The 24,193-nt window shown below is 40.8% G+C and overlaps 1 protein-coding gene across 1 annotated transcript in view; it reads right to left on the bottom strand.

The window, feature by feature from the left end:
- Positions 1-5,906: 5,906 nt before the first annotated feature.
- LOC139565884 (transmembrane protease serine 9-like) overlaps positions 5,907-24,193 on the bottom strand; it is a 22,963-nt gene continuing 4,676 nt past the window's right edge. Inside the window, exons 4-14 of the mRNA XM_071386514.1 lie at positions 8,989-9,024; positions 8,826-8,901; positions 8,518-8,707; positions 8,190-8,329; positions 7,918-8,071; positions 7,791-7,829; positions 7,381-7,600; positions 6,947-7,104; positions 6,691-6,789; positions 6,356-6,492; positions 5,907-6,113 (exon numbers count right to left, since the gene is read on the bottom strand). Of these exons, the coding sequence (XP_071242615.1) occupies positions 5,949-6,113; positions 6,356-6,492; positions 6,691-6,789; positions 6,947-7,104; positions 7,381-7,600; positions 7,791-7,829; positions 7,918-8,071; positions 8,190-8,329; positions 8,518-8,707; positions 8,826-8,901; positions 8,989-9,024 (1,414 nt within the window). The 3' untranslated portion in view covers positions 5,907-5,948. The remainder of the gene's footprint in view (positions 6,114-6,355; positions 6,493-6,690; positions 6,790-6,946; positions 7,105-7,380; positions 7,601-7,790; positions 7,830-7,917; positions 8,072-8,189; positions 8,330-8,517; positions 8,708-8,825; positions 8,902-8,988; positions 9,025-24,193) is intronic.

Raw genomic sequence — 24,193 nt, 5'->3', positions numbered from 1 at the left:
AACTTTAACAGCATCTCTCCCAACTCTACCTGCATCGCTGCCACCGGAGAGGTCCTGAGTGCTCCACAACACATTCTTAGGGCTTGGGCCTGGATAACATCTATCTTTTTAAAGATGTCTGAGCTGCTCATCCATATGCTATACTTACATAATCCATTGATGACCTTAACAGCGCTGTTGGGTTCTGAGAATATGAAACATACTTATTCATGTCACTGAGGGAGAGAGGGTAATGTATAATGTTTACATTGTATCAGGGATCCTATTGAAAGATTGAGTGCCTAGGGTTAGAGAGTCTACTGTACACCAGAAGTTAATGGTTATCTGTAGGAGGAAGGTATATAGTGTGTGCATTTAAGCTTGTAAGGTGCTGAGTGCAGGGAAGCGATCACATGTGGCAGGCATTGATAAGGCGAGAAAGACATGGATTAGTGATGAACGGGGGTCGAGATCAGGTCAGGTCACGTTAAGGGAGAAATAAAAGTTTATGGCCCGTATTACTTAGTGTCCTGCCTAGCAGTAAAGACAGATGTGTAGGAGGAGACTTAGCCTAGGAGAAAGGGTTAAATATCAGTGCTTGTGTGAAATTGTCTTTGTCTGAATGCAGTTGTATTCAGACAAAGAATTAAACTTGGTTATGCTTTCATAATGTCCGTTGAGTTTTTTACTCTGAGAATTAGAACTTAACAACGCTATATACAGTGGGGAGAACAAGTATTTGATACACTGCCGATTTTGCAGGTTTTCCTACTTACAAAGCATGTAGAGGTCTGTAATTTTTATCATAGGTACACTTCAACTGTGAGAGACGGAATCTAAAACAAAAATCCAGAAAATCACATTGCATGATTTTTAAGTAATTAATTTGCATTTTATTGCATGACATAAGTATTTGATACATCAGAAAAGCAGACCTTAATATTTGGTACAGAAACCTTTGTTTGCAATTACAGAGATCATACATTTCCTGTAGTTCTTGACCAGGTTTGCACACACTGCAGCAGGGATTTTGGCCCACTCCTCCATACAGACCTTCTCCAGATCCTTCAGGTTTCGGGGCTGTCGCTGGGCAATATGGACTTTCAGCTCTCTCCAAAGATTTTCTATTGGGTTCAGGTCTGGAGACTGGCTAGGCCACTCCAGGACCTTGAGATGCTTTTTACGGAGCCACTCCTTAGTTGCCCTGGCTGTGTGTTTCGGGTCGTTGTCATGCTGGAAGACCCAGCCACAACCCATTTTCAATGCTCTTACTGAGGGAAGGAGGTTGTTGGCCAAGATCTCGCGATACATGGCCCATCCATCCTCCCCTCAATACGGTGGAGTCGTCCTGTCCCCTTTGCAGAAAAGCATCCCCAAAGAATGATGTTTCCACCTCCATGCTTCATGATTGGGATGGTGTTCTTGGGGTTGTACTCATCCTTCTTCTTCCTCCAAACACGGCGAGTGGAGTTTAGACCAAAAAGCTATATTTTTGTCTCATCAGACCACATGACCTTCTCCCATTCCTCCTCTGGATCATCCAGATGGTCATTGGCAAACTTCAGACGGGCCTGGACATGCGCTGGCTTGAGCAGGGGGACCTTGCATGCGCTGCAGGATTTTAATCCATGACGGCGTAGTGTGTTACTAATGGTTTTCTTTGAGACTGTGGTCCCAGCTCTCTTCAGGTCATTGATCAGGTCCTGCTGTGTAGTTCTGGGCTGATCCCTCACCTTCCTCATGATCATTGATGCCCCACGAGGTGAGATCTTGCATGGAGCCCCAGACTGAGGGTGATTGACCGTCATCTTGAACTTCTTCCATTTTCGAATAATTGCGCCAACAGTTGTTGCCTTCTCACCAAGCTGCTTGCCTATTATCCTGTAGCCCATCCCAGCCTTGTGCAGGTCTACAATGTTATCCCTGATGTCCTTATACAGCTCTCTGGTCTTGGCCATTGTGGAGAGGTTGGAGTCTGTTTGATTGAGTGTGTGGACAGGTGTCTTTTATACAGGTAACGAGTTCAAACAGGTGCAGTTAATACAGGTAATGAGTGGAGAACAGGAGGGCTTCTTAAAGAGAAACTAACAGGTCTGTGAGAGCCGGATTTCTTACTGGTTGGTAGGTGATCAAATACTTATGTCATGCAATAAAATGCAAATTAATTACTTAAAAATCATACAATGTGATTTTCTGGATTTTTGTTTTAGATTCCGTCTCTCACAGTTGAAGTGTACCTTTGATAAAAATTACAGACCTCTACATGCTTTGTAAGTAGGAAAACCTGCAAAATCGGCAGTGTATCAAATACTTGTTCTCCCTACTGTATATATATAAATGATTTTCAACGGAATTCTATCTGCCCCCCACTCCATTCCTGACAAGCAACGCATCACATTCAATATTTTCTCTCCTTTGACAACTACTCTGTTAATATGCTCCGCCCATGTCATTCGAGTGCCAAACCACTCGAACCTAAACCCTCCCACCCTCTCCAGATTCCTTCCATACAACTTCAGGTATATTTCCTCCTCAACCTTCCTTCTAGAAGAAAACACAGTCTGTGTTTTCTCAACTGAAAACTTGAAGCCCCACCTGAGGGACCACCGCTCTACTTCACTAAAAGCTTCTTGAACTCCTCTGGCTGTATGGGTAATATGTCTCCCTCTCTTCCACAGCACTCCATCATTTGCAAACAATGACCTCCCAGTATTTGTAAGTCGCTCTGGATAAGAGCGTCTGCTAAATGACTTAAATGTAAATGTAAATGCAGTATCAGGTCTTACCTTAGAGAATACATTGTCAATAATAATGGAGAACAACAAAGGACTAATGACACTTCCCTAGGGGGTACCAATATCCACCTCACAGCTTTCTGACATAGAGCTCCCCACCCTCACTTGTACTGATCGGCCAAAAATAACTATTTTATCCAGTTAAAACCCCTTCCCCTAACCCCCATATTATTCAGCTTGATAAGTAGGCCTTCCTTCCACATCATATCATAAGCCTTCTCTACATCAAAGAAAACGGCTACAACCACATCCTTATATGCCTGTGTCTTCCGTATGACTGACTCAACGTGAGATCTCAACGTGGCCTATAGCTTGAAGGACTAGTAGGGTCTTTCCCAGGTTTACGTTTTGGCACCACTACCGCCTCTTTCCAACTTCCTGCCACACCTTCTTATAAAGGCCCAATACTTTCCCCATTGCAGTGTCACCGAGATGAGCCATCATGATGTAACACATCTCATCCTTCCCAGGAGATGTTACCCCAGCTTTAGCTAATGCTCTCTTCATCTCAGCCAATGTAAAAGGGCCATTCAATGTATCCCCCACCATCTCTCTCTGATCCAGGACCACCGGATATTCTCCTCTGACCCTCTCTCTCCCACGCTGCCCCTCTTCTGTCAGATTCTTTGAGCTGTGCACCTTCACAAATGCCTGGGTTAGCATCTCTGCCTTTTCCATATCTCTCACTGCAACAATCTCCCCACCTTTCAGCACAGGGAGATACCAATCTCTTCTGTCCTCAATCATCTCCCATACCTCTACCACAGGAGTGGTCCTGCCTATGTTTCCACAGAACCGGTGCCAACACTCCCTCTTAGCTGTCCTAATGATCCTCCTTACTACTGATTGTGCTTGTTTATACTGAATCAGGTGCTGGTAATTATGGGACCTTTTTAACATTCTGAAAGCGCTGTTCCTACTCTTCACTGCTTCTCTACACTCTTCACTCCACCAGGGGACTGTGTTACTCTTTCTCCCCCCTGTACCCATAGGAATCACCTGCCTTGCTGCCCCTACTATTGCGCCTCTTATTCCACCATTGCGTGTTTCTATATCTGAATTGAGATCAACCTGAGACAGCTCTTATTCACTCAACTCCTGAAACTGACCACACTCTGCTTTACCAAATATCCATCTCCTCAATCCATTTCCTACTGATTCTTCCTCCCTCAATCCTACAGTACACATGATAAGATCGTGATCACTACCCACCGTAGATTCCTCCAAAACCTCCCAACTACATCTGCCTGCCATTGAACTTGAGATCAAAGTAAGATCCAGAGCAGATTCATTACCAATTACTGAGTCAATCCTGGTTCCCCGGCCGTCATTAAGACTCACCTTTCTCATCCAGTAGTTCCTCCAACACTTGTCAGTTTACATCATAGGGGATTTTAGAAACACTTAAATGTCCCCTTGTCCTAAAGAGATTTACACGGTTATCAAAACGTCCTGCCAGGGTAAGCCTACATGAAACACAGCCCTTATTTTAAGTGTTTCTAAAATTAATGGTGGAAAAACAATTGGAACCATTTCCTTGTTTGACCACTAGGTTTTATGGGTATTATGACTCATACTGTGGTACTCTATAGAGCTGCTAGCTTGCAGTCCTAAACCTGGAAATAAAGCGCTCTTGTGAAAAATGAATGGGGAATGAACAGGGTTTTGGAATACACGCAGAAAAAGGTCTGAAGTTAACACAGGTTAGGCTTCTGTAGGCGCACCGGCACCACCATCTATCTCCATATTGAAGTAGTCAATGTACTTCTACTTTGATGAGTTGGTAAACAAACTGAAAGGGCCCTGTGTTGTTTGAACAGGTATAAAGCCTTGGTTGGCGATTTGCAGCCACCTGCAGTTATGGAATGTTTTCGGAGTATAAGTCATTGACTAATTCCCTGATGACCTGGTTGGAATTATGCGATTCTTCCTTAACCCATAGCAAGTCCCACTCAGTTGACTACTTCAAAAATAGGGAAAGTCCTCAACAGCACTGCCAATTCTAGAACAGGCTTTTGGGCACTAGAGTCCTCTATATAACTCTATGAACTAAACAATTTAAAAAACAAATCAAAATAATGAAATTTGTGTTGGGTCATTAGTTACTGTAGCCTACAAACATTTAGTCATCATTCAAATAAATAATGCGGGTAAATATGACATTTCCCATGGGTTTTTCCAGGTCAACCCAAGCCTCCTGCCATTTTAAGCTGTGCAGCTCCTATTTGAATGATACATCAGCATTATTTTAGTGGCACTGGCAGTTTTACCACACATGTCATTCAGACTTGTATAGGTAGCCTAATATTGACATATTGTGATAAAAAGGAACCTTGTGTAAGATTATAGGTCAGATAAACAGAGCAGGAGGCTAAACGTCTGTCCCATGACTGCGCTTTGTTATTAAAGTTGCACCCCCCCCCCCAATTCATCGGGCATGGACACTACAAGGTGTCGAACACGTTCCACAGGGATGCTGGCCCATGTTGACGCCAATGCTTCTCACGGTTGTGTCAAGTTGGCTGGATGTCCTTTGTGTGGTGGACAATTATTGATACACACGAGAAACGGATGCGTGAGAAACTCAGCAGCGTTGCAGTTCTTGACACAAACCGGTGCGCCTGGCACCTACTACCATACCCTGTTCAAAGGCACGTAATCTTTTGTCTTACCCACTCACCCTCTGAATGGCACACATACACAACCCATGTCTCAAGGATTTCAAAAATTCTTCTTTAACCTGTCTCCTCCCCTTCATCTACACTGATTGGTGGATTTAACAAGTGACATCCATAAGGGATCATATCTTTCACCTGGTCAGTCTGTCATGAGCAAGTGTTCTTAATGTTTTGTGCAGTCAGAGTACATTCCTACCTCCTTAAAACATGTTCCCATGTTATATTTGAATGTATAAAATCATATGCGCAATATATTTCAATCATAGTGTCCACTGAAGAAAATAATTACAAGAGAAAAGTAAACATCTTTGACAAACCCTATGAAGACCGAAATACAGTGTGCGACAGTCAGCTTGATGTGTGCTTGACATTCCTCTCAACATCTAATTGTGATTCCATTATACACTGTCATTGTGTGCCTTTACATTACACAAGTCTCAAAATGAACACTGGATCAAAAAAGTCATTGTTTATTCCATTATAATGTGAAACAAAGTCAGATGTCATTGGTTATGTTTGTGATCCAGGAATGATAATCTGATAGTCGGGAGAAGACTGCTGGTGTGCTGATGTCACAGCTTGGGCTGCCCCATGTGACCACCCCAAAGAGGAAGAAGACCCCATTTATTTTCTGGCAGAGGAGTGGAGCACCAGAGTCCCCCTATAGATAGGGAAGAAAGAAGAAAAGACTTGATGCTATTTGAAAATATGATCAATTACACTAAAGTTAAAACAATGTTGTGAAAGTTTGCGTGCACTAGTCCAGTCGGGTATTCAACATCACATTTCTATGAAGACCACTCATTCACATCAGTACTGTACATTCAAAACCATTCATTGATCCAAAACTTAACCCATGTCTTCATGAGTACACCATAGAGCTAACCGTCCCACTGTACATACCATGCAGGAGACAGAGCCGGCCGGGTCTGTACACAGCTGAGTGTCCGTAATGAGATCCTCTCCCCAGCTCTCTCTACAAGCGGTCCTGTTGACCAGACCCAGCCTGGCCTGGTGCAGGATGGCACTGCTAACCTTCGCTATGGGAGGACAACAGAGCACATAAGCAAATAATATGACATTTTTATAATAGAGAAGGATGCTGCCTATTTACGAGCAAGACCGATGAAACACTGGATCCAGGAGGATGAGTCCCTCCAGTTCCTTGTGGTAAAAATCGGCCACCAACCGTACTCCAGAACTTAGTCATGAATGAAGAGTTACGTTGCTGTACATACGTGCCGAGTTGCTGGGTCCCCAGCCTGTTGTCACACAGGACCAGCTGTCATCCAGCTTCACATCCTCACGTGGGAGGCAAACTGGAAACACAGTGTCATCTAGGGACATATCAGAGAAGACCACCAGAATAAGCATCCTAGATAAGTCGCATGCTTTAATTGGCCTGCAAGCCAAGTTTACGGTCCTGTAAACCATTCAAGCAATACAATCAGGTCCGTGAGCTAAAGTAACCCATGCTGGAAGAGTATTTGTTACCAAATCGAGCTGGAACACTGAGCTTGATGAGTGTGAGGTCAGAGGTCGGAGGGAAGGTTCCGTCGTGGGGGTGGTTGAACACCTCGTCCACCGGGATGGTCTGGGCAGCCATGAACCTCAGGTCGTGACCTCCCAGCACCACCGTGTCAACTGTAGGTCTGAAAGAGAGGAGAATAGACAGGCACCATTTGTGTGCAATAGGACTGGTGAACAAGAACTACAGTAGCTGACCTACCCTCACTGACATTCCAAGGGCTGTTTGAGAGCACAATACTGAGTGTGATGAAAGAATGTGAAGGTGCGTGTATGAGTCCACTGAATGAGTGAAGCACCACGACAGAGATAGAAAGTGATATTCAAAGAAAATGATCATGTAGAGGTTAGATTACAGACGATAGTGTGTCCCCTGTGTCGGTACTTGGTGACTGACTCACTTGCTGCGGCAGTGTTGCGGTGCCAGGACCCAGTGGTGGTGGATCAGGGTCCCGCTGCAGTAATGTCTCCCTTTGGACTGCAGACTGACCTGCCAGGGCCAGGAGTTGGCGCACGCCTCCGTCACACTCCCCACCCGCACCTCACCCTCCAAGGTCGCATACAACCATGCCGGGCGGGAGTCCAGCCGGCAGGTCAATATCTTACTCTGACCACAACTCTCTGGGAGACAGAGGGTACAAGAGGGTTAGCGGTCAAACTGAATACGATCTTCTGTTTTGATATTGCACTGTTTTGATCAACAAATTACAATTTGATGTGCTGGCAGTAAGATAATGAAAATCAGATTTTTTTTTTTAAATCCTGTAAAATTTTATTTCAGGTAGTTAAATAATTTGCAGTGACAACCTACCTTCAGTCACAGTAATGCCACCAGACATAGACGTTTCACCTGTTAAAAAGAAAAGATCAGAAAAAAATCTCCCGAGTGCTTAAAAACAAAGTATTTCTCTAGCGTTGGGCTCCAAGTGTGTCCTTACCTTGAATTAATTCATTGATCCAGTCTAGGTAGACCTGTACTTTAGTATAGACGCCAGGCCTCCGCGCTCTACCACAGCCCACTCCCCAGCTGACCACTCCAGCCAACTCATACCTGGACCCTGTGTAGCAGGACAGAGGTCCACCCGAGTCACCCTGCAGGAACAAACACGTCATAAGACGAAGATAACAGAACAGACTTTCTATATGAAAGTAGAATACAACAAAAAGGTAAAAAATACATGAAAGCATTGTCAGAGTTCAAGGTCACTACCTGACAGGCGTCTACACCTCCTTCAGGGTCTCCAGCACAGAACATGGTGGGCTGAACGACACCAAGGTAGAACTTGTTACAGTCCTCTGAGGATAAGCAGGTCACATTAACCTCCTGGAGTCTGTTGGCACGAGGCCCATCTGAGTGTAGAAGAGTAGGAAGAGGGAGAAAGAGCACATCAAGAGGGGAAAAACAAAATAACAGGACCCTCTTCACTGAATGATCAATTAGGATGTAATGTCAGTTATGACCCCAGAAAGGCACACCTGACCTTTCTAATAAAGAGATGAAGGCAACTAAACTTCAAAAAGGTAGGAAATCTACTGACTCTCTCTGGTGGTACCCCAGCCGGTCACTGTGCATTGCTTTTTGGGTTCGATTGGCCTCATCCATATCTCTATGGGTCTCACACACTGGTTGAACACCAGCGGGGTCTTCAGCTTCACCAGGGCAATGTCATGCATCTTTGTCATGCGGTTGTAATCCTTGTGGGTGACTATTTTAGAGACCCCAACCAACTGAAAACAAAAGTAAATGTGTGCCCTTAACAGTTAAAAAGTTCACGCAGAATAGGAACACAGAAAAAAATGTGTTTAAATGACTTGAATGTAGTCAGTCCATGCGTGTGTATCCCACCTGTTGACATTCTTCATCAGGATTCTCAAGGTCGTGTTTTCCCGCCATCACAGTCCAGAAATCCACTTTGTTAAACCTGTAAAACACCATCCATAATTACTTTCATTTCTTTAACTATACATCTATTTGATTTATTGTTACTTGAACTTCCAGAACTACTCACTGCTTGAAGCAGTGTGCGGCAGTCAGAACCCACAGACAGACAAAATGAGAAAAGAAAATCCCGAAAATCACATTGTAGGATTTTTTATGAATTTATTTGCAAATTATGGTGGAAAATAAGTATTTGGTCACCTACAAACAAGCAAGATTTCTGGCTCTCACAGACCTGTAACTTCTTCTTTAAGAGGCGTCTCTGTCCTCCACTCGTTACCTGTATTAATGGCACCTGTTTGAACTTGTTATCAGTATAAAAGACACCTGTCCACAACCTCAAACAGTCACACTCCAAACTCCACTATGGCCAAGACCAAAGAGCTGTCAAAGGACACCAGAAACAAAATTGTAGACCTGCACCAGGCTGGGAAGACTGAATCTGCAATAGGTAGGCAGCTTGGTTTGAAGAAATCAACCGTGGGAGCAGTTATTAGGAAATGGAAGACATACAAGACCACTGATAATCTCCCTCGATCTGGGGCTCCACGCAAGATCTCACCCCGTGGAGTCAAAATGATCACAAGAACTATAGTTTGTTGACAAGAAATTTGTGGAGTGATTGAAAAACGAGTTTTAACCTTTATTTCATACCCTTCCCGGATCCGGGATCATCCTCATCAAAAAAGCTGACTAGCATAGCCTAGCCTAACGGGACAGGGATATCATATAATATAATTTCATGAAATCACAAGTCCAATACAGCAAATGAAAGATAAACATCTTGTGAATCCAGCCATCATTTCCGATTTTTTAAATGTTTTACAGCGAAAACACAATATGTATTTATATTAGCTAACCACAATAGCCAAACACACAACGGCATATGTTCACTATGTTTCCACCGCATAGGTAGCCTTCACAAAACCCACAAATAGAGAGAAGATTAATCACTAACCTAGAACAACTTCATCAGATGACAGTCTTATAACATCCTGTTATACAATACATTTATGTTTTGTTCGAAAATTTGCATATTTATAGCTACAAATCCTGGTTTTACATTGTAGCCACCATCACAAATAGCACCAAAGCAGCCAGAATAATTACAGAGAGCAACGTGAAATACATAAATACTCATCATAAAACATTTATGAAAAATACATGGTGTACAGCAAATGAAAGATAAACATCTTGTGAATCCAGCCAATATTTCTGTTTTTTTTTAAGTGTTTTACAGCGAAAACACAATATAGAATTATATTAGCTCATCACAATAGCCAAACACACAAAGCTATTTATCCACCGCCAGCATAGATTTCACAAAAACATCAATATAGATAAAATTAATCACTAACCTTTGGAAAACTTCATCAGATGACAGTCTTATAACATCATGTTATACAATACATTTATGTTTTGTTCGAAAATGTGCATATTTAGAGCTGCAAATTACATTATACATTGTGAATATGTAGCAACAATTCACCAAAATCTCCGGAGATATTTTGGACAGTCACCTAATCTAATCAAAGAACTCATCATAAACTTTACTAAAAAATACATGTTGTACAGCAAATGAAAGATACACTGGTTCTTAATGCAACCGCTGTGTTAGATTTTTTAAAATAACTTTACTACAACATACAAAATGCATTATTGTGAGACAGCGCTCACATATTCTCCGCCCTGTTGGATTCTACATATTCCACAGAAATACGAAATAACATCATAAATTGTGTCTTACTTTTGCTGAGCTTCCATCAGAATGTTGTGCAAGGAGTCCTTGGTCCAGAATAAATCGTTGTTTGGTTTTAGAATGTCCATTTCTTCTGTCGAATTAGCAACCTTGGCTAGCCATGTGGCGCGAACATGCCCATCTTCTCTTGGCGCAAAGAACGGAAAATTCCAAAAGTCCCAATAAACGTTGAATAAACTGATCAAACTCGGTTGACAAATCCTACTTTATGATGTTTTTCTCATATGTATCAAATAAAATCAGAGCCGGAGTATACCGAACGCTTTTCAGAACACAATGTGGAGCTCCTTCGCGCGCCGTGGAAAACTGACAAAATGGCTGACCTGTCACTCCAAAAGCTCTTATTCGGCCTCAGATCAAGCTAGACACCCCATTCAACCTTCCACTGCCTGTTGACATCTAGTGGAAGGCGTATGAAGTGCATACGTATCGATAAATAAAAGCCAGTTGAATAGGCAGGCCCTGAAACAGAGCCTCGTTTTCAGATTTTCACTTCCTGTATGGAAGTTTGCTGCCAAATGAGTTCTGTTTTACTCACAGATATAATTCAAACAGTTTGAGAAACTTCTGAGTGTTTTCTATCCAATAGTAATAATAATATGCATATTGTATGATCTAGAACAGAGTACGAGGCCGTTTAATTTGGGCACAATTTTTTCCAAAGTGAAAACAGCGCCCCCCTGAACCGACAAGAAGTTAATGACTCCAACCTAAGTGTATGTAAACTTACGACTTTAACTGTATAGATACAGTACCAGTCAACAGTTTGGACACACCTAACTCATTCAAAGGTTTTTCGTTATTTTTACTATTTTCTACTTTGTAGAATAATAGTGAAGACATCAAAACTGTGAAATAACACATATGAAATAATGTAGTAACCAAACAGGTGTTAAAGAAATCAAAATACATTTTATATTTGAGATTCTTCAAAGTAACCACCCTTTGCCTTGATGACAGTTATGCACACTCTTGGCATTCTCTAAACCAGCTTCACCTAAAATGCTTTTCCAACAGTCTTGAAGGAGTTCCCACATATGCTGAGCACCTGTTGGCTCCTTTTCCTTCACTCATTCCAAACCATCTCAATTTGGTTGAGATTGGGTGATTGTTGAGGCCAGGTCATCTGATGCAGCACTCCATCACTCTCCTTCTTGGTCAAATAGCCCTTACACAGCCTGGAGGTGTGTTGGATCATTGTCCTGTTGAAAAACAACTGATAGTCCCACTAAGCGCAAACCAGATGGGATGGCATATCGCTCCAGAAAGCTGTGGTAGCCATGCTGGTTAAGTGTGCCTTGAATTCTAAATAAATCACTGACAGTGTCACTAAAAAAACACCCCCACACCATCCCACCTCCTCCTACATGCTTCACGGTGGAACCCACACACGCTGAGATCTTCCATTCACCTACTCTGCATCTCACAAAGACACGGCGGTTTGAACCAAAACTCTTACATTTGGACTCATCAGACCAAAGGACAGATTTCCACCGGTCTAATATCCATTGTCTCGTGTTTCTTGGCCCATGCAAGTTTCTTCTTCTTATTGGTGTCCTTTAGTAGTGGTTTCTTTGCAGGAATTTGACCTTGAAGGCCTGATTCACGTAGTCTCCTCTGAACAGTTGATGTTGAGATGTGTCTGTTACTTGAACTCCATGAAGCATTTTTTGGGGCTGCAATTTCTGAGGCTGGTAACTCTAATGAACTTATCCTCTGCAGCAGAGGTAACTCTGGGTCTTCCTTTCCTGTTGTGGCCCTCACGAGAGTCAGTTTTATCATAGCGATTGATGTTTTTTTAAATTAATTGTTCAGCAGCCTTATGGCTTTGGGGTAGAAGCTGTTAACCTCTAACGAGCCTCTACCCCGGGTCCGGGATCACCCCCCACCCCCCCACACACTGATTAGCATAGCTAGCATAGCTTCACAAGTAGATAGTAGCATCTAAATATCATTAAATCACAAGTCCAAGACACCAGATGAAAGATACAGATCTTGTGAATAAAGCCACCATTTCAGATTTTTAAAATGTTTTACAGGGAAGACAAAATATGTAAATCTATTAGCTAAACACGTTAGCAAAATACACCACTTTTCTAACTCCATCAGTTTCTTACTACTTCAGGTGCTATCACCAATTCGGCTAAACTAAGATATTGATAGCCACTAACCAAGAAAAAACCTCTTCAGATGACAGTCTGATAACATATTTATGGTATAGGATAGGTTTTGTTAGAAAAAAGTGCATATTTCAGGTAGAAATCACAGTTTACAATTGCACCGACCATCACAAGACGACTAGAATTACTATAGAGAGCAACGTGTATGACCAATTTACTCTTAATAAAACATTTCATAAGAATAGACAAAGCATAGCAATGGAAAGACCCAGATCTTGTGATTCCAGACAATATTTCAGATTTTCTAAGCGTTTTACAGCGAAAACACAATAAATCGATAAGTTAGCATACCACATGTGAAAACGTTACCAGAGCATCGATTCCAGCCAAAGAGCGCTATAACGTAATCACCGCCAAAATATATTAATTTTTTCACTAACCTTCTCAGAATTCTTCCGATGACACTCCTGTAACACCATTTTACAACATACATATACAGTTTGTTCGAAAAGGTGCATATTTAGCCATACAAAACCGTGGTTACACAATGAAAATACTAGGAAATCAAGCCTCAAAATGTCTGACGTCATCTTTCAGAGTGATCTAGTTTAATTGAAAGCTAATCATATACTTGACTAAAAAATACAGGGTTGACAGGAATCGAAAGACAAATTAGTTCTTAATGCAACCGCTGACTTACATTTTTAAAATTATCCTTACTTTTCAATACAGGGTTCGCCAAGTGACGCGATAACAAACAAAATGGCGAAATATGCGTTTAAAATATTTCGACAGAAACACGATTTATCATCATAAATTGTTCTTACTGTGAGCTGTTCTTCCATCAGAATCTTGGGCAAAGAATCCTTTCTTGGGTCGAATCTTCTTTTGGTCGATAGATGTCCTCTGTCCTTCGAAATATCCACTAACGATCGAACGGGACCCCGAAACGTGTCCAAAGTTTCAGAGTGCACAACAAAGAAATTCCTCAAAATCGCACTAAACGGATATAAATTGCTATAAAACGGTTCAAATTAACTACATTATGATGTTTTTAACAACTATAACGACTAAAAACATGACCGGAGAAATATCACTCTCTAAACAACGATTTGGAAGGAGGCAGGTCTGATGTCCATTTTGCGCATGACGCATGCAGGAAGAGAGCGGTACTTCTACGTTTTCGTGTTTTATAGTGGCTCTGATTGCGCAATCGAATCCATTCAAAACGTGATGACGTACTGACACCCAGAGGAAGACGTAGGCAGTGTCGGTTTCTCTATAGCATCTACTGGCACCTTAAAACCGATCCCAGATCAGGGGTAAAAATTTCTGAAATCTGACTCCCTGTCAGGAAAAGTGATGTAGAAGTAGTTCTGTACCACTCAGAGACAAAATTCCAACGGCTATAGACACTAGAAAGTGTTTTCTATCCAATAATAACAATAATATGCATATTGTACGATCAAGAATTGAGCACGAGGCAGTTTAATTTGGAGACCAAAAAATGCTAATGCGGAACAGCACCCCCTATAGTTGCAAGAAGTTAAGGAGCCTTTTGGTCCTAGACTTGGCGCTCCGGTACCGCTTGCCGTGCAGTAGCAGAGAAAACAGTTTATGACTTGGGTGACTGGAGTCCCTGACAAATTTATGGGCTTTCCTCTGACACCGCCTATTATATAGGTCCTGGATGGCAGGAAGCTTGGCGCCAGTGATGTACTTTGCCGTCCGCACTACCCTCTGCAGCGCCTTACGGTCAGATGTCGAGCAGTTGCCATACCAGGCGGTGATGCAACCGGTCAAGATGCCGCCGATGGTGCAGTTGTAGAACTTTGAGGTTCTGGTGACTGATGGGATCACCTTGGGGTCATGAAAGCGGCTGCACCAAATGATTGATGTACTATAATAATTGATTATGCTTATGTTGAATTACTAGAAGGGGAAGGGCTATAAGACCCTCCCCCACTACATTTATAGGGTCCTGGACCACAGATTATCAATATATGCAATATAATGTTTAATACTGTTCCACAGTTCTTTTCTAGCCTCTGCCTCTTATAAAAAACGGTCTGAGCAGATGTGTGAGCCATTGTAGTCAAAACAGGGTGTCTGTGAGAAAGTGCCTCAAGGCTAAAAGAGATACATAGACACAGACCCCTGTAGGGGAGTAAATAGAAAATAGAAAAGTCAGACACACCACTGTAAGCCACACAGGAATGGAACATTACTGCTGATCCCTTAGAAAACACTGGACTATTGTTTTCTCCTGCAAGTGTGTATAACTGTATATGCATGGGCTTGGTCTCATGAGTAGAAGGTGTTGATGTAGGCAGTTACATCACTAGGGGTTGACTGCAAGTATATTAAAGCAACTTTGACCTTTTTTATTTAGCAGAAGTTACTCTGAAACATACGTGATGTGTTTCTGTTGTCAACTTCTGTCTGCAATTGCATAAAGAAAGGTTTGATTGATTTACTTAACTAAGAACCATACATACTTTTTTAACTAAAAAAGAAAAGCAGAACCATACACATACAGTACATACATATTCTGGACTCCGACATTGCTCATCCTAAAATGTCTGTATTTCAAGCTTTTACTTTTAGATGTGTGTGTATTGTTAGATATTACTGCACTGTTGGAGTTAGGAACACAATAATTTCACTATACCCACATTAACATCTGCTAAATACGAGTATGCGACCAATACAATTTGATTTGAAATATGACTTAATTTAATGTCAATGCTTTTGATCTATTTAGATTTTTTCATACCATTGAATTTTAATACCCAATATTTTCATATCCAATGTTGCCTTTTTGCAACATTTCCAGAAAATGTTTCTACAAACTAGATTTTATTCCTGGCAAAATATGACTTAATTTCAGATTGATACACCATTACACAATATTTACCATTACACAATATTTACCATCACTTGTCATTGCTTTTGATCCATGTTGTCACATCTACTCCCACTCCGGCACGTGACATTACAGATCTACTAACCACCTGTTACGGCTCTCGTCGAAAGGAGTGGACCAAAACGCAGCGTGGAAATTGTTCATGATTTCTATTTTCAAAAAACACTCAAACAAAATAACAAAAGTGAAAACGAAAGCGCACAGTTCTGTCAGGTACAGACACTAAACAGAAAACAAAATCCCACAAAACCCAAACGGAAAATGACAACTTATATATGATCCCCAATCAGAGACAACGATAGACAGCTGCCTCTGATTGGGAACCACACTCGGCCAAAACAAAGAAATAGACATAGACTCTCCCACCCGAGTCACACCCTGACCTAACCAAACATAGAGAATAATAGGGATCTCTAAAGTCAGGGCGTGACACCTCCGGTCCTGGCAACCCACATTATGCACACCTGGCAACCATTATTGCGCACACCTGCTCCCCCTCGCACACCTGCTCCCCCTAAGCATATATGGACTTCATCACCACCCTGATTACTCTCCCTTCACATACCCTCAGTAAGCCTCAGTCATCAGGTAGTATTGGTTTTGGTTACGTTCAGTACTCTTCGCCTGTTTGCTGATGTTTTCTGATGACGATGAAACACATTCTGCACCTGTTTCCTGACTCCCTGCATATACAATACAGATTTCGATTTTTGATTGATTTCACAGTTTTCTTATCACAACATTTTCATATCCAAATATCATGCCCAAAGTTTTCAGATTTTTTTTCTACAAACTTGATTTTATTCCAGGCAAATTAAGACTTAATTTCAGATTGATATACCATTACACAATGTTTACCATAACATGAGATATCCTACCATTTAATTTTAATTACCAAGATTTTCATACCAAATTTAGCATTTTTGCAACATTTCCAGAAAATTGTTCTACAAATTTGAAATAAAAAAACATTATTTTCATAATTAGAGGCTTATTACAAGTATTTCATTTTGATCTATGCTTGGGTTCGTAAACAAAAATAAATGTTTGCAGCACATGCGATCTGGCTAGTAGCAGAGGTGGTTTGTGCACCTGGAGTGTGAAGTGGGCTCTCAGCATACATAGCTCTTTCATCATACTGTCATATCAAGAGATTGTGACTCATGGGGGAAGGCAGAAAGGGGAACACAATGTACTGGAAGTCTCCAGAGTCATAGCAAATGCAGTGTTCTGGTCTATCGCCTTGACTTTCAACACAGTAAATTATGAAATGGATACTGCCTATTCTCCCAGGGAGCACACCTCATTATCTCTTTATAGCATTATGTGTACCTTCTTTCTGGGGAGAGAACCTTAAGAGGAGGCTACAGTTCTAGCTTCCAGCAGCTCGACCGAGACCATGGAAGACATGCTTTACCACAGGGGTGTCGGAAGAATCCATTTCACAAAACCACTGAAAGGGAATATCAAATCACAAGGGGAGAGTGGCCAAGGACTGGTAAATAGCCTAATGGTTGAAAAATATGGGGGTTTACCCATAACACATTGCATTCATACAAGATTATGGCCGGCAGGTAGCCTAGTGGTTCGAGCTTTGGACTAGTAACTGAAAGGTTGCGAGATCAAATCCCCAAGCTGACAAAGGTAAAAATCTGTTGTTCTACCCCTGAACTAGGCTGTCATTGAAAATAATATTTTTTTCTTAACTGACTTGCCTAGTTAAATAAAGGTAAAATAAAAATTAATACCCACTCTGGTGTTAACCGGTCAATCTGTCGCTGGGACATCTACATATTTTTTGAGAAATAACAGTTTCAACTCATAATTTCCCTAAATAAACTAACTGGTGCCCGATGTGAGAAGGATTACTATTATCGTAGGGTGTAGCATCCTTCCTGACAATTTATTGCATAAACAATCAAGCAAAAAACTCTAATGGCATTGTTTAACCAAATAATAAATATTATTCTTAATAATTATAATACCACATCTGAAAAATTTGTAGGACGTGCATGAAGAGTGCTTGTCTCGAGTGTTTCATATTAGTAGTAAACACAGTCTATGCACTCAAACATTTAATTTTTGCTGCCCTTAAGTTTTGCTCCATCATATTTTGTTAACATTACACAATCAATTCATGTTTTATGGTGGAATGTAATTGTCTCTTGTAGAATTTACTTAAAGCTGCGATATGTAACTTTTTGGACTACCCGACCAAATTCACAAAAAATGTGTGTTATAGATCTGTCATTCTCATTGAAAGCAAGTCTAAGAAGTGGTACATATGTTCTATTTGCGCTATTTCTCTTCTCGTTCTTAAGTTTCATTTTTGTGTCTTTTATTTTCGGTTTCATACACCAGCTTCAAACAGCTGAAAATCCAATATTTTTGGTTATGGAAAATATATTTCACAGCGGTTTAGATGGTAAAATGATTCTCTCAAATATATTTGCTTGTTTTGTCACATTAACTGAAATTAGGCAAACTATTAGAATTTGAGCAACCAGGAAATGGCAGAGCATTTCTGGATGGTGGAACTTGATCTGCACCAGATTCCATCATGTAGAAACGAATTGACCAAATTTTGTTTGGTCAAAGAGTTTGTCTTTTTGAGGGGCAGAGCTCATTAGAATAATATCCAGAATGCATTGGAACCATACATTTCTACATTTTATTCATTTAGCAGACACTTTTATTGAAAGCGACTTGAGTCAGTGCATTCAACTAAGGTAGTCAAACAACCACATGTAAAAAGTGTATGTAACCGTTACTGAGAATGTAATCTTAGTTATACTGATCTGTTGGTTAGTTTATTGTCTCTTAAAACCTGTTCGGGACAGGGGGGCAGCATTTTCACTTTGGACAAATTGCGTGCCCAAACGGAAATTACTCCTACTCTGTCCCAGAAGGTAATACATGCATATTAGTATTACTATTGTATAGAAAAAACTCTGAAGTTTCTAAAACTGTTTGAATTATGTCTGTAAGTAAAACAGAACTCATATGGCAGACAAAAACCTGAGAAGAAATATAAACAGGAAGTGAGAACTCGATTTTCAAAACAGCACATAGCACATGTCTCCAAAACAGGGAAAGAACATAATACGCAGGCGAAAAAAAACAACAGCACCACTGACAGTAAGGATAAGCCCGCACAACAGCAAGCGAGCAGTAGAAGTTTAAATAGACCAATTAATGAACCAAAATGAGCAACAGGTGAAAACAATCAAGACAAAACAAACAGAAAGGAAAAAGGGATCGGTGGCAGCTAGTAGACCGGTGACGATGACCGCCGAGCACCGCCTGAACAGATGGGAATACCTAGATGAAGGTGTGTGTTATCTTAATGGGATACTTCAGCATTCTGGTGATGAATGTGTTGTCGTGTCTTTCCTATCGTTAAATTGAGGACTTATAGTTTTTATCATAGATTCCTATAATTAGGGATTACGCATCACTTGAGTAATAACGTAACTAATTAACTATGAATTCGAGGGCACCAGGGAAAGTTATTAGATTACAAGGTTATAATTTCCCAATCTAACCTTTCAGATATTTCCATATCTGATCAATAGTCCTCTAATTAAAGATGTATTTACTCTACCTTACGTCAGTCTCATTCCAAACGTCGTAAATCGTTGATCTGCACGAACCCAGTCTTCACAATGAGTCATCCATACATCAATTGTCTTAAATCATTTATTTATTACTAACTAATTAATTCACAGAAATGCATAAACAAACAAACTTAAAATAAAGTAGTTACATGAAATGGGAGAAAATATGCCCTAGTGGGCTAAACCGGCATGGCGGCTGTTAGACAAAGGGAAAGTTGCGTTTGACTAAGAATTCACTACAGAGTCCATAATTATAACAATTGACATGCTAATCCTTACAAATGAACGCTCACTCATTCGGGAACAATTGCAATCAATATATATATAGTTACGTCCAGTGTGTGTGTCGCCTTGGTCGTTGGAGAAAAGTTCGTTTTGGTTGGAGTGAAGTTCTGTCTCGGTTGTGGATTGTTCAGAGGGACATTCGTTAAAGAATGATTGTTTCGGCGGTTGTCTTTCTTCGCGTTCAATGATACCGAATTCCTAGCTGCAGACTAGAAATCAATATCAAAACCTGTTATTATTGGTATAAGAGTTTTAACCACGTGGTATAGAAAGTAATTCTACTCAACCTTCGTTCTCCTCCTTGGAGGATAACATGGTCTGGGGTAATTTCTTAAGAGTTGGCTTTTATTCAGATAGCAGAGAGGGGTGGTCCCATGGTCTCTGACCCAACTGGCTCAGGGGCGGTCCTTGGATTTAGTTCAAATACAACCAAATAGTTCAAATAGTTCAAATACAAATACAATTGTATTTTCCTTCATTAAACAGTTCAAAATCATATTACACAATTATACAAACAGTATCATACTCACTCATTCATTTTATACAACAAACGGATGTTAACCTCATATCTGAGGTTATTATATAAACAGCGGTATGGTAATTTGGTCAACCCGTAATTCCTGAGTTTCCCACATGGGGACAAATGGACTGGTTCATAGCTGGACCTTCACCTGATCATTCCTACTTGTGCAGGAATATGAAATATGTTCGTACCTCAAGTTCTGTGAGGTGGAAGAGAATTCCTTTGTCCTGAAAGTTTACCCTCTGTCTTAATACTGTTTGTGGTGGGGAGATTCTCAGGAATTTACGACATCTCTCTGTGATCACAGCATGGGTTGAAGGAGTGGAGGCAGGGAGAGGGGGATGGGGTTTGCTATACCCACGCAGGCAACGTCATGACAGTGTCTAGTATGAAGAAAGTTAGAGGTAGTTTTGCAGGCCAATGTTACTGTAACATGCTAGCAGATACACAGTGCTAGTGCTAGTTAACATTGGATTGTGTAACTTCCTCTAACTTCCTTCATACTGGACACAGAGACATAAACATGGTATCCACAAGTTCATCTGACTCTGGGGAAGTAGATAAAGGGCATCATTGCCAAAATCCCCAAGTATCCCTTTATCTAGATCCAAATACCTTTTTGAGTGTAGAATGGAGAAATCCAGAGTTGGACGTTTTCAAGACAGGGTGAAATAATTGAGAATTGTTGAGAAGAGAAACACTGAATGGTAATTCACAACACAGAATGTGAAAAACAATGGTGTCTCGCCCTAAAGTTTCCCAAACTCTCTCTAGGGCTCATTCCAGAACATAAAAACAGTCTCTAACTGAATCTTTCTACCACAAATTTCGAGTTCTATTTCGAGTCCTATTTTTTCCATTGTTGTATTGTTGCACACTGCTAAAAGTGTATTTACTATTGGGTAATCTCCCCAGGCCTACCCGAAGTCTCGCATTAGAGACTAATTGTGTAGGACAAACTACCCAATTAATGTAAAAATTCTCACGACCCCAACCATGTGAAAAAAGCAATGTAAAGCCCACTATTTGATCCCATAAAATCTGTTTTTCATCAATATAGCCACGCAGCGCACTGAACCCTGTGCCGTTTCAAGCTTGGGAAGCGTGAGACTCAACAATATGTCCTGGTGAATAGCATCTCCGGACATGTACCGAACAAAAGTCAATGCATGGGCATCTCGGCCCGTCCATTTGGAGAGCATAAACTGGGGAATTTCTGAGTCGTTCAGTCAGTGTTTCCTCTTGAGTGATAGCAATAGCATCAATCCTATGTTTCACAGTGTTATTTCACAAAGGTATTGATATGTGCCTTTGCCTCCCCATACCTTGTTTTTACTATATCAAGCTGCAGGCGCAAATATCAAATCTCTGCAATAGTGTATGGCTTGTCCTGTACTATACAATAGCTAACCTCAAACTATGCTTTCTGGGCTCTCTCAGAAACAGTCATGGCCTTTTTAAATTGTACCTGTTGCTTAAACATCGATCATAGCTATGTCATTGCTTTTTGGTACACAAGAAGTACATTCATTTCCAATGGAACTATGCATTTTCCTTGCAGCATTGCGTTGCAGAGGCAGTTGCATGGCGCACTGTGTGGTGCATACGTTCCAACATATGCATCAAATTGTATGCGGAGATGGCTTGACAGAAATGGTAGCAGAAGGTGCATGTTGAACTTTTGTTGCACACATTTCTAGATTATGCTGCATACCATTTTGAGCCATGACGCTGTAGGTGTGATTAAATTCATCTTACTTTGGGTTTGTTAACATGTTCCTTGTGCATGATGTCAAGGTGCCGTTTAAGCTTGTTAGGCTTCATGCTCTCACGTGAGAGGATATTTCCACACAAGATGCATTTTGGCTTCTCCTCATTGTTTTCAATTATGCTAGTAAAGCCGTATTCGAGGAAGTTTCGTCATGTTTTCTAGCACATTTTCTGTTTTTGTGCGATTCAGTTGTCTCTGAATTCACTTGATGTATTAGCTACCGAACTTGCCAAGGATGCTGGTCTAAGAAAATGGTCCATTTTGCAGCAGGCATTTGGGTATTTAATGATTCAAGTGCAATGGTCAAGTGCAGCCTTTTAACACGATCTAAAGGTGCTCCCTCACTGGTTGAATTTCAAATATGAGATATTTGTCGTATGAATCGGACCAAGGTGCAGCGTGGTATGCGTACATTCTTATTTATTTTAACGAATGAACACTGAACAAACTAACAAAATAACAAAACGAACCGTGAAGCTATATGGATAGTGCAGACAGGCAACTAAACATAGAACAAGAACCCACAAACACCAAAGGGGAAATGGCTACCTAAATATGATCCCCAATCAGAGACAACGATAAACAGCTGCCTCTGATTGGGAACCCTATCAGGCCACCATAAGCATACAAATACCTAGACCTGTGAAACTCTAGACATACAAAAACCCTAGACAATACAAAACCCCTAGACAATACAAAAACTAGCATAATCCACAATAGTCACACCCTGACCTAACCAAAATATAAAGAAAACAGAGATATCTCAGGTCAGGGCGTGACAATCATTATAATTTATAATTTTTGGGTAAACCACATTACAATGATTTTGAGATACAAAGAGGATATTATAATTATTTATTAAATACAAATAAAGACATTTACCAGGCTTTTGGTGATTCTCTCACAACCCCATATTCATATCAAGCAACCCCACATGGGGGTAGTTTGGGAACCGCTGGAGAAGAGCCTAGTGGTGATGCTGCTACTCTGCAGTCTGTACCCATGCATGCTCCATCTAAACTGTGAATAGTAAATAGACTTATACAAATGACCATTCAGTGTCGTAGCCCTTTACACTCGTACCCGTATACGGGTTGAAAATAATGCCTAAATATGGAAATGCAGTGGCTGTCAAGGCTCTGCGATTCACAACGCTGTATGGGTTTTTATTGACAGCCGTTCTGAACTTGAGCACCCCACGCGACAAGAAGTTGCCCCCACCCCTCCCGCTAATTGTGCAATTTTGCTTAAAAAAATCATGTCTGAGTGAGGGAAATGCTGTAAATTAAGAGGATTCAATGTATTTGGAAATATGAGACGTGGAGTATTATAATAAACACCGCTTTATGTCATACAAGCAAACCAAACACGCTTGAGTCCAAATGTGCACTTCACATTCCATATCATAAAACTCATGTCATATACAGTGACAAAGTTTTTGATCACTGTGTTTGATTTAGTTACAAGATTACATGGTGTCATACCCTGGGTTGTTCTGAACAGAATGAGCCTGTCTGTCTATTTTGAAGAAAATTCACTGAGGAACACATACCTGAATGCATGCATGACTCATTTCTTTGCTCACCAAAAGGACGATCCGGTTCTCTGAATAACCCTGTGAAAGCCTAACACTGTAAGATTGCATTTTAAAACTTAGCTATTCATGTTGACAATAGAACAAGCTTTCAAATGATGCCTACCTGACCCCGATTGCAATTTATAATGGGCCGATTTTGGATTGCATAAACAACAGTAATTGTGTAATGGGGGGATGCAGGGCTGTGTTCCAAACAAAACAACTACAAGTGTGCTTGCTCTAGTTCCTCAATGGCACAGCTAGGAAAGCAAAAAAAATCCCTTTATAGTTGAAGACTCTTCTTTGAGTCATAAAGGTGCATTGAAATTACTTAGCTGTGTGGCCACTTGGAGACACCAGTTACTCCTCTTACTCAGACACTTTGCATTTTTTTTGTCTTATGTTGCACCTACCCCACATTTTCCAGAAAAATTATTGTTACTGAATGTATCCAAATTGTTTTCAGATTCCGTTATCAACAAATGCAGAGAGAAGTACAGTACATGTAAAATGCACATAAAATCTACAGTGTAATGTGTGGATGCAGTCGTTTCAGGTGAACTGTTGTGTCCTCAACTTTGGTCTAATAATTTTCCCGTAGTCTCCAAACTGTTCCCTTTCAATTGAAACCATGCTTATGTGTATGCTTTTCATATTTCTTCTGTAAGAAACATTTCAATTTAGCCCTATCTGTTACA

The sequence above is a fragment of the Salvelinus alpinus genome, chromosome 37, assembly GCF_045679555.1.
Source record: "Salvelinus alpinus chromosome 37, SLU_Salpinus.1, whole genome shotgun sequence".
NCBI classification, from domain to species: Eukaryota; Metazoa; Chordata; class Actinopteri; order Salmoniformes; family Salmonidae; genus Salvelinus; species Salvelinus alpinus.
This window is presented reverse-complemented; position numbering and strand designations above follow the sequence as displayed.